Genomic DNA, 12199 nt, shown 5'->3' with positions numbered 1-12199 from the left:
CTCCCTCTTAACAAGGCTCTGATCAAAGACTCTTATTTGCTTGTCCAGCTCAAGAGACCAGGTGTGGGCCTCTATTTCCCAGCCGTAGCTATAACATCTGAAATACATCATGCTGTTCTGCAAGGCCTTGATTCTTCTGCTCTCAGAAGTCCATCCTCCTATGTCTAATTCACTGAGTTTCACAGTTGCATTTCCATTGTGGATTTGGATATAGCTTTTTAAATGTCTTTTTCCTATTACCCATCCCTTGTCTACTTACTTACATAGTGGCTACTGCATCTAAGTACCTAAGTACTAACACTAGTCTTCTTTCAAACAACAAACTGCTAAGGAAAGTGTTCTTAGCCACTCTACAGAAGAATGGAAGCAGACATTTAGATTCCAGTCCAAAATAAYATATAGGTTCCRAATTGCTATTACCATTAATGTTAATGTCAAATTAGAAGAAGTCTAAAGTCTTCCTTTAATTTGGACTAGAGYGACTTCTCCAAGGTATAAGAAACAAAAGGTCAAGAATGGAATATATATGCATCTATATACATACACCTATTTTGTATTGCTAACCAAGTAACTGAACCACAAGTAGTGACCCYTTCTTTTGACTTAAGCCACTGCAGTCATTAAAAAAGGTCTTTCCTTGCATATTTTTTCCAGCTTAGGTGTCTATTTCATGAATCCTTGCAATTTAGAAGTCGAAGGAATCTACAGACACAGTCATAGTTCTTTTGCTCATGGAAAGAAAAAAATATATCTAATAGCTATCATGGTAAAAATGTTTCTTTTTCCTCTCACTTTGTAAACAATAAGTAAATTCTTAAAAAATAAATTCTAAGCTATTAGGGGAAAAGTAGAGAAAGTCACATTCTTAATGCTCTTTAAAAAAAAAAGTTTGCAACTTTCTTTTTATATTCTTTTTACAATCTTAAAATGTTTAACTGTATTAAGTCACAGAATTCTAACCACTGTTCTACAATAAGAAAATGGTAAGGTATTTCTCAAATTTCTGAGTATCAACCAGTTAAGCAGTAAATGGTTTCATCCTTAAGACAGTTATTCACTAAGAGGAATGTAATCAGGCTGAACTGGATTTCTATTCTTAATTCATTAGTGGAACTGTAAGGCCCTCTTCTGGATTATAAATTACTGCACATCTAAACAAARTACATGGAAGCAACAAAGCTACAATGCTCTGAAAAGCCACAATGTCTCAAAGCTATTTTCTTTATGTATGAACAATTCCATTTCCTCGTTTTTACRTGCACCTGATTGCACATTTCAGTTACTATGATTTAGTGACTGAGAGTGAATCCCACTTATTAGCAGGTTCTTAACCATAAAGATTTCAGTTTCAACAACTTTATATGAAAAAGCTGCGCAGTCAAAAGTGATGCTTGCTGATGCTAATTAACACTTCCATATTCAAATAAAGAATGAGCCATGCAGTTCTGCATACATACTTGTTTACATAGCTATGCAACCTTCACAAGTTAAGTTTGAAAATTTGGTTTACACTACAGAAGACAGTAAAGCGCAATGAAGAACTGTGACAATGGTCTTACCTCCGCTCCTCAAGAGCTGTACAGTTCCCTAAATGTCTTTTGATTCCTAAATATATAAACATGGACCGTGAAGGGCTTACAAATGTGATCTTCCAAGTGATTTACTTACTTACCTAAGCAAACATTTGMTGTTGAAAAGCAAGATGCTTCTCCACAGACAGAAGAATATATTCTAGACTGTGTTGTACAGAATGACAACATTTTAATGGATCCATCTAGTTGTAAACAACAGTCTGACCTATAAATTCTCCCCTTCCTCAGAAAAAAACAACCAACCAAGCACTTATTCTTCAGTTCGGTCACGTATGATAAGAAAAATAAATAAATCACTGACATACATAAAGATGGAGGAACAGWCTGCTTTGAGCAGAGAGGATGGGCTAGATGATTTCCAGAGGTCCCTTCCAACCTCAACCATTCTGTGATTCTGTGAACAGGCAGTAAGTATCCCCTTAGTAAAAACACTGTACAGAACATACTTGATATAGTTTAATATGAAAATCCATTCCGAAAAAAGGAGGACACTGAAGAAATCTTTTTATATCATTATTCTGTGAGTTTCTGTATCCCATCAGTGCTGGACGAACCACGATGTTTCTTTTTCCGTACTTTTGATTTTGGTGCTGCCAAAAAGAGGGAAACAGAGAGAAAACATCAGAAATGAATTACAGTAACATCAGTGCCAGCATTTTTTTAAGTTAGGTCAGGATCAAAATAAATCCATAAATGTGAAACCTACCATTGGGATTTTCTTGTCTGTAGAAAGCTTTTAACAATTCCACAGCTTCTTTGGCACGATAGCCAGCAACGCACTGTTCAAATCAGAAGGAAGTTCGTGAACACATCTGAGAATAACATCCTATGCTTCACAATAATACTTTAAGTACAAAATATTTGTAAAGAACTGCACTATTTACTCTGCTCATTTAAAATGTACTGCTGACTATCTGGGATCAGAAAGCCTCCTTTCCAGGTTGAAGACCTAATACATTTGAAAAACACAATGCTGAGGCTTAGTAGAGTAAATCATCTCTAGTACTTAAGTTTAAAGTAGAACAAACTTTTTTAGTAACTTAAGTATATTGTTTACGCARTCTCTAATTTCTTTCTTATTAATGTGCTTTCCACTTACTCCATACAAGTAAGAAGCACCTGGAAATGCAGGAGACAGATATTTGTAGACAAGATTCCTGTCAGAAAGCACGCCTCAATATAGCTGTTCTTTATCTCTAATAGTCACCTCTCAAGCCTTTTCAACTTTTCTAAAATATTTCTCCAGGTCATGAATATGAAAGACAAAGCATTTAATGCCACTAAGAAAATATCCACCTGCAYAGAAGGTAATGAATCGTACCCATATATCCCACTGCAGTTGCCTAGAGGAACAAARGAAGGATTTGTAGTAAAATGAATCTTCTCCTTTCTGTGTTTTGGGCACACAGGAAAATTAAATATCACCTGCCAATGTTGTTATCAAATGAACTCTCCTTCAGTACTGACCATAGAAATTAATTCAGATATTAGGCTCACAAATAAGCTCCCTGAAAGATGCTTAGTATGTTTACACAAGACCACCAAACAGTACAGTCTTTCTGACTGAAATGCTTTTTGAGCCTCGAGCCTTTAGTGTGTATTCACAGTACTGAAATGTATTACTTATATTTATATTCATTAAATCAAAAATGTTAAATCTAGAAAGAACTCTAAGGGGCATCTAATCACTCTCCTTGTACAAAGCAGGATCATCTCCAACTGTGTATGAGGTGATAAATATAATGCTATAAATAATTTCACTCTATATGCATGTGTGTCTATATAACATACATAATGTATAATTTTATAATGCTGTAACRTCTATATTGATGTATACTATGCCTCTACTGAATGCTTGTCCAGCCTTTCTTAGAAACATTCATGACAAAGATGCCTCATTCTCCTCAGGCACTCTGTTCCAGTGCTTCAGTATCCTTTTTGTTCAGCAAAATTTCCTGATGTCTAAACCAAATATCCTCTGCTACTTTTGTAGTCCAAATGTATTTTGGGATTTGAGCTATAGGAAGTAGTTCTAAGCTAATGCATTTTATCTTGTGTATGGATAGACTGAGAACACAATCAGTTTCACTGTCTCAGCTAAGAAACAATAACTTACTAAGTTGCTTTTACTTGATCTTTATTGATTATGTTTGTACATTCTGCAGTTTAAAATAATTTTTCCCTTATGTCTCCTCCTGCAGCATACACTTTTTTGTATTTTTGAGTATTGCAAATCTTTTAGACATATTTATTCTTACGTCATCCCCTGAGTATAATTCTTTCCTTCTCTCTTTGATGTATCCTTTTAAATATTTGAAGATGGTTATTAGGCTTTCCCTCAATCTTCTTTTCTTAAAAGAAGCTTAGACTTTTTACATCCTTTTCTTGTTAAACCAAGTTTACTAGACTTCTGATCATCTTTCATCTGGGTCCTCTTAAACTGATAAAGAGCATTCTCAAAGTCTGGTAACCAAACTAGACATAGTATCCCAGCCGAAAACATTTTATAGCTTACTTCAAATGGTTCTCCTGTGTCTACCAAGTCTCCAGAAGCAATGTTCAAGACTGAGCCACAGCCTCCAAATCGCTCATTTTGACAGCCATATATTACTCGTGGAATTTATATAAATAAGTCAAGGAATTAAATTAAAGTGAAAAGAAAGCACAGGAAATAGAGTAGCCTAACCTCAGTGGCTGTTAAACTTCACTAAAATGTGCCTGTACTTTTTAAACAAAACAGTCTGTACTATAATTCCTCCTTCCTAAAATCACAACTTATTTCTGAATAATACAGAATGTACTGCTGAAGAAGCACATCCAGCCTTCCTCAGAAGAGGAGAAGCATGAATTCTAAAGCAGAGGCATACAAAGCCATGTTTTACCAATTGTTAAACTGTTATGCTTATACAAAACTGAACACTGGACYAATATTAGATTATTTTACATAGTAACATATTTCTGAAATGTACTTTCACATCTCTAACAGAAATCATTGCTTGTCATAATGGTACTTTTTGTCTTTCATTCTCAATCTCTCATTATTTACCATGCAGTAAATAGTAGCGCACAGTCTCTCAGACAATAAGATGGTACCTCTTTTGGCTTTGCCTGATAGTATCAAGCTCTTCTCCACCGGCTCATTACCAAATAAGTAGTATTCTGACATGGTTTTGSAGCATGAATAAGCACCAAAGGATACTCATCAAGCGCAGGGCGGCTGCACACATGATACAAGGCTCTACAGTTACATACAAGACTGTCTTTGGAAACACTTCCTCATGAACTTTGTTGTTTTGCTGACACCATTCAAGGACCCGATCAATTGCCACCATCTCTGCATGTCGAGTAGCCTAGGAGAAGAAAAAYAACCATTTTTTAAAGTTTGCATTATCTGCAGCTTTAACATTCTCACTTGTACATACACAAATGAAATAAAATGCCATGCCATAAAATTATTCCTCTTTTAATTCAAAGGTACAATGGCCTGACATCTAATCTATTAGTAATACAATTAGTTTCACTTCTGTTAAAACAACAATGTAATGCTTTCTTGAGAGGTCTCTTTTTAGCACACCCCTCTGCTTGTTCAAGACACAGAAGTGATTTAATGAAAACATTTTCGGTTTCATGAAGCCCAAGTTGCAGAAGAAATACTCAATCCCAGTAACCACATATTCAGCTTCAATCTCATATAAAACATTCACAAAATCCAAAAGCTTGAACCAGTTTSTTCTACCTGCTTCTAGGCAGAGGAGTCAGCTCAGAAGCCCTCCTCTTTGTCATGCCTGCATAATCAGACAAGACACAAGGGCTCTCTTTGAGGTTTATGGGCTACACAAACCCCACTGGAAAAACTGACCTAGCCCTCAGTTTGCCTCCAAGAGCAAGAATGCGGGGCAGATTAATTTCTCTGGCAACAGTAACACACTGGTTCCTACTGCTGCAATTCTTTTCCTCTAAAAATGTTACTGTGTCTGCAGAAAGTGAATATACTGTGAATGTGCACTAATTTTAGCATGTGTCTGTAATTACCTCGTCTACCATATAGGTACAGTATTTTCAATCTGGCATGTACATTATGTTTAATGCTGCCTGAGAATAGGTACATGCACAGTAAGTCCTTCATAAAATAGTCTGGGACTGCAGCATACAGCTGATTACAAAAAGACCAGAGCAATATTGATTTCTCTTTGTTGTCCAGGACAACTGAAAGACCAGTATCTCATAAACTACAGTGATAAATATAGCACAAAAACCTGAGCAGAATGGAGTAAGTGTTGACTTCAATTGCAGAGGAAAAAAAAAAAAAAAAAAAGGAGAGAGAGAGAGAGAGAGAGAGAGAGAGAGAAAAGGGGGGGGAAGAAAAATCAGTATCATTCCAATGCTCTGTAATGTCTGCAGCAGTATGTTTTGCTTATCAAATGTCACAGCAAAAATACCACAAAATACTAGTCATGAAAGATCTCTCCAGTCACCAAGCCTAACATTTATTTCAATTAAGGCTGTATTTTCCTTCTTTTCAATCTCTTCTGGAAAAAGAAGAGTTTTGACAGGCATTAGCTCAAGACTTTAGCAATCTAAACTGTACTTTATCTCTGCTACACGTATCCTTGGAAAGAATCCATTCAGAATGAAAATGTGGGTCTGAATCAACACACAGACATAATTCCTCCAGACTCAGCGATGAAATGCTGTCATAAAAGTTTTTGAATTGAATAAAAAAGATCCTATCAGCTGAAGTGTCAGTACATGCATCTTACAAAGCCACAAAGTGCAAAGCTCTCCAGCAGAACAATCCTCTTAAACTACTACAGCTACTGTAACTAATAAGTATAAATTGTGGCCACTCTAATTTTGTGCCCCAAAACACTAYATTGGCTTTCCAACTCCTGAGTATGAATTGAAAACATATAAGCAATGAGTCTTCATTTCTTGAACAAGAAATGTCTCTAACTACAACACTTCCTTATACTGAATATACAAAGTAGCTTTTATGCCTCTGCTGACCATGAGAACACAAGTTAGAACAGCCATGTATCTACTGTAAGTCATATCACCTTTTACGGTAATGGAACAGAAAAGTAGACAAATGAGATTATTAAACCACAGAGTAAATCCCAGTGCATTCAACTCTTAAATAATACATACTGTATTGGTCCCCTCACCTCATGAAGATATGGAAACATCAAAAAAGACTCACTATAAGGTGACAAAAGACTATCGAGAGTTATAGAATGGTCCATACAAAGAGAGACTAACCAGACCGCAGCTAGTAACTCATCAAAAATAGTCATTTGTTTTTCAAGTTAAGGTGGAGAAGACTATGGCAGAGGTTTATAAAAATGTGGAAAAAGCAAACAGCAAACTCTGATTTATTATTTCTCATAACAAGTGGACACCCAATGAAATTATCAGGCAGCAAACTTAAAGTAAACAAAAGGAAGTACTCTTTCACAAAGCACATAATTAAATTGTGGAACTCATTGTCACAGGATGCTATGCAAGCCAAAAGCATAAATGAGTTCAAAAAAGGCTTAGACAAATTCATGGAGGATACATGCACAGACAGCTATCAGAAACAATGATCCCAATGCAGCCTCGGACTTTGRAAGGCCCTAAACTGTGAACTCCCAAAGATGGGGAGGATATGCAAAGGTTTAATTTACCCTGTTCTTGTGTATTGAGCTCCTTGCTTAAGCATCTGCTAATGGTTACTCTTAAGAGACAAGACACGTGGAAAAACAGATCCATGTGATCAGATTTTAAGATATTATTTTCTATTAAGCTATGACTAGATTCACTTTTATTTGACTTCCTTTGAGTGTAAATAACATATAAAAAAGATGACCTTCGTTTTGGGTCACTGACTCAATTCAACATTCTTCTATAAGCCTGTATTTTTTTTTAATTTGCCCAGTCCTATGTTACTTTAAAGTCAAGAAAACAAAAGCAAGTAAGAGTAGCAAGGCAAAAAAGAAAATTCTTACAGAGTGGCAAATAGTGTTGCAAGAAGAAATTATTTGAAACTGATGCCACTGGGGAAAAAGCCTTGGCATCATTAAAATAGTGCTCGAGCTCTGCCAATGTTTTACAGACAAATAAAGATACCATCCCTTCCCTGAAAAGCTCACTTTCTAAATCTTAGACAAGAATTAACAAGTGAGAGCAAAGGGAGTTAAAGCTCAAACATCCTGCGGCATCATCAGTAATTTAAGAGTGGGGAACAATACTTCATTTTCAGTTATCAAATAGTGTACTTGCAAGGTGCTCTGGGTGAAGACACATGCTACAGTGACCCAACAGGAGATAACAAAGAGGAGAAGCCTGCATGTGTCAACAAAGTACCTAAAACAGAAAATACTTTAGTGGGAGGGGTATGACTGCATCATACATAAGAAAAAAAGATGACAAAAAAAAAACCTAGTTGAGAAAGACCACTTCTATTACCATGAAGAAAATACTAAGGTTAGTTTTAGGAAAGACTGAGCAAGCAAGCGTGTGAGCTGCCAGAAGGAACACAGTATTAACACAAGCTTGTGACCCTACTGTCAGGATACTCAAAATGAATGTCTTGCACAGATACTTGCTGCGSTATTGCTCAATAAATACAATACAAATAAACACAAAAACAAACACCGCTGTACACATATACACTTCCTTCACATTTGTCTAGAACACAGATCATGATCAATAATTTTGAAAATTRCTCCCATAGAATGAGAAGCAGTTTATCTGATGCTAATGTGTTTTATGTGGAGCAGAAAGAGTATGCAGACTGAAAAGAAAAAAATAGACAGACTGAAAAAATCTGAAAACTTTCAGCAAATAAACTTTTTCACCCAAATGAATAGTTTAGGAACAAGACAAAAAAGAGATGAAGATGACACTACCTGCTCCTGTCAGTTAGATCATGGAGAAGATACAGAATTTCTTTGACACAAAGCCTAGTGGCAATCTGAATCCCAAKCAAGGGAAAAAAAATGTAGGGGAAGGCTAAAGACCTAACTAGATAAACAGTTATTTTTAAGAAGTGGGAACTTCGCAAGAAATGAAAAAAGTAAAGCATTACAAGGATATGTTTTAGAGTTCAGAAAACAAAGGCTAAAGGAAGAATCACCAAAAGTCAAGTTGAGTTAGACCTTACAAAATAAATTACATAAACTGTGAAAACATGTTGAGACAAAATATGTGAAAAGAAGGTACAGCTATTGAGATGAGGCATACATATAATTATAGTAGTGCTCCAAAACAAAATTAATATTTTGCGTTCAATAAGGGTGATGCTGAGAATGGGGCAGGAAGGCAGAATAAAGGTATGGAAGCAAAAATTATAGCGCATGATACAGAAACAGAATAAAGTCATTAAAATGATGAAATTAGTTGGGAGATGGAAGAGGGATGAAGGGTAAAAAACAAGGTAATAGATCACATCCACCACAGAAATACTAGAGAGCTGGTGCATGAAGCTGCCAATCCCATGGCAAAGCTTTTAATACATCAAGAGAGAGTATCACGTGATGGAAACCTGTCAGAGCAAACAGAGTCACTGTAATGTAAAATAGGAAGGAAATATGATCTGATGTCTACAGATTCAGGCTAGTCTTGATAGCAAAACAGGCAACAGAACAAACTGTGGAGGTAAAATAAAGACAAGCATATAAAAGAGAAAGGAAATAAAACACAATGTGGACTTACATAAGATATTTGACATGCCTAATAACTTTCTGTGATAGTTTTTTTTTTGGGGGGGTTGTTTGTGTTTTTTTTTTTTTTAAGGCAAGAGAATCACAATTGATCTTTTATCTGGACTTCTGCAATTCATCTGGCATAACACCTCATTGAAAGCTTTTAGTCAGTCTGAGGAAAACAGCATAATACAAGATGTGTAGGTAGGCAAACAAATGAGAATAGTTGTATTGAAAGGAAAAATGTTGGTCCAAGGCGAACTTGTTAGTGATGATGCTCAGAGGCCCATTTTGTTTAAGTGCTTTCACTGCTGAATTCACTGCCTTAATTGCAGAAAAACCTACAGTACACAGCTAATGACATGTGATGAAAGCTATCACCAGAAGGTAAGTGTTAGAGTATCACACAAGAAGCAGACAGCCTTAAAGACAGGATAAAAAAAAAAAAAAAAAAAAAAAAAAGGATAATAAAGGATAATAGAACATCATTGAAGGCACAGGCAGCTCAAGAAGAGATAGGCAGAATTATTTCCCGGGAGAGAGGGAAATATGACTGTTATCAAACAAGGCATGGGCTAAAGTCCATCTACAATAAAGTATATAGTTCTACTTAACTGCATTCAAGAAAGATAAATTAAAACTGGAATGGATGTAGAGAAGAATTACYAGAATGATCAGAAAGAGAGAACTTATTTTCAGAGAGAAGATTAGACAGTTGGCTTGATTAACAGAGAAAAACAAAAAGGGGATCTGACTTTAAGTATATCCAAGCTGTTTAAAATACAAGACAATGCTGGCACAGGAATAGAGAGATACAAACTGACCATAAAAAGTTTTCTAACCATCTGAAAAATTATGTCCTGGAGAAGTTTTCCAGTATAAGGTGGGGCAAGAAATTAGTTTTAAAATAGAATTTGATCAACTTATGCGGTCTGCTGGAATTGCCTCAATAGTTCAAAAAGTCGTCGTCCCCCCCCCCGCCCCCGAGGATTTTTCTTAAATAATGCCAGAAAACATTAGGAGAAAACTGAAAACAGTTTCCTATGTTCACATTTCCCAGTCAGTGTGTCTTTCAATCTCCCATTTCTTTTAGAATATATGGAGCAATTAAGTATATGACCAGAAATTTAAAAGCACTACATACCCAACATTTGCAATCATTGTAAGATAAGCATTTATGAAAATTAAAGCCATAAAAAAAAGAAACTCAGGCTAAAAAATAAGTTGAAAAATAACTTCATTTTTCAAAGATATTAATAGTTTTTGAAATCACACTGCTTGGATTTAAGCACATACCTTCACGACACCCTATATGAATATAAAAGAGGCCCATAATACTTTTTAAATTGACTCTGATTTTATTAGCAGCCTCTTCAGTTACATTCTGACCATTTATTAACAAGAGTCCTACAGTTTTATTTTCACTGGCATAATTTTCTCAAGAAGTGTCTGCTTTCTCATAGTATTTACACTGATTTAACTTTAAATATCTGGCTTCTATTTCATCTAACTTTCATGAGCTGTACGAAAATTATTTTGATATGTTATGGTTTGCCCTTTAACACAAATTAATATAATAATCGACCCTTAATGTCACATTTTTAAAATCACAAGATTCATTTTCATTTTTAAAATATCTTTCGGATTAGAGACATCTAATATAAATTAAGGCCTGATCCTGCACGTAAGTCCATTTATACAAAGCCTTCACTTGTATAAAACCCTTGCTGGTTTTAATGGGTCTCTCAGCATCTATAACATCTAATCTAATGGCTAAAATTGCAAGTATCAGGTCAAAGTTTTAATGGCAGTAACTTTTTAGAAGAAACATCTTTGTCAAAGGAATAATTTTGGTAAACAATAATTAGACTGTGAGTCTACATATTTTGCAACTCTATACAATTCCTCCAACTCCTTCTCCCTGCTCTCTCCAAAAACAAGCCTTTTATTTATTTATTCATTTACTTGTAATAAAGTTTTCCTTAAAAAAAAGCAACAGTTAGATTTTCAAGGTGTGTTTTATTACTTCTCAAAAATTAGCACATGAAATATAATAACTCAACTTTACTTCTTTAGCATTTTGCCAAATGATATCCTACTCACTTTGTTATATAAGGAGGGATTTTAAGTTTAACATGCATCTTTGATACATGACTAACAATTAAAAATGAATCTTTGCAGTTTAGACAGCTAAGCATATCGATGTGTCAATTACTAGTTACCTTTTTTTTTACTATGAAATATTTCACTGTGTTTTTCCTGAAGGAAACTTGGACAGTACTTCAATTTCGTTTATCAGAAGTGAGGCTTCCTGTATATTCCCTTGCCTTTGTATATCTGCATAATCATTTCTTACTATAAAGAGGTCTATTCAATGGACTTAACTCTTAATAAATAAATAAATAAATAAATAAGCAAACACAGTTCCGGAAGCAAATACGCCTGAAATCTAAACGTCTCTCGGGAACTACAGCGCCTTCAACTTGCAGTACGACCTTAGGATCTTTGCTGTTTTCTTTTCTACTCCTTCGCTAGTTACTCCTAGCACCTGCTTGCTTCTCACCCCCGGCGGGGCTGACGCTTTCGGCAAGCGGCCCCAGACCCCTCGGGCGGCCGCGGGGCGGTGAGCTCAGCGCAGCCCCGGCCCGGCCCGGTCCGGCCCGGCCCCACTCACGTTCTTGGTCTCGTTCACTTCGTTCCTGCCCTTCCCCAGCACCTCGTTGTCGTAGACCAGGAGGCAACCCACGGGCACCTCCCCGTGCTCCAAGGCTTCTTTGGCCTGAAAAACAGACACACAGACACACGCCCCCAAAACATAAAAAGAATAAATAAATTTTTAAAAAACGCTAAAYGACGCGGGAAACGCTCAAACGAGCGGCTCCGTGAGCGGCACCATTACCGGAGCCGGGGCTGCCCCGGCCG

The 12199-nt window shown here is 36.1% G+C and overlaps 1 protein-coding gene across 1 annotated transcript; it reads right to left on the bottom strand.

Moving 5' to 3' along the window:
• Nucleotides 1-2035: 2035 nt before the first annotated feature.
• On the bottom strand, nt 2036-12095 carry ADAT2 (adenosine deaminase tRNA specific 2; the record flags this gene model as incomplete). The annotated part of the gene is made up of 5 exons (XM_085299298.1): nt 2036-2182; nt 2299-2371; nt 4108-4214; nt 4792-4942; nt 11952-12095. Coding segments are annotated over 5 exons (552 nt in total), but the record flags the coding sequence as incomplete, so codon positions are not given.
• Nucleotides 12096-12199: the final 104 nt, after the last annotated feature.

This window comes from Rhea americana, unplaced genomic scaffold (genome assembly GCF_003343005.1).
Source record: "Rhea americana isolate MKP2758 unplaced genomic scaffold, rheAme1 scaffold_149, whole genome shotgun sequence".
Lineage (NCBI taxonomy): Eukaryota > Metazoa > Chordata > Aves > Rheiformes > Rheidae > Rhea > Rhea americana.
This window is presented reverse-complemented; position numbering and strand designations above follow the sequence as displayed.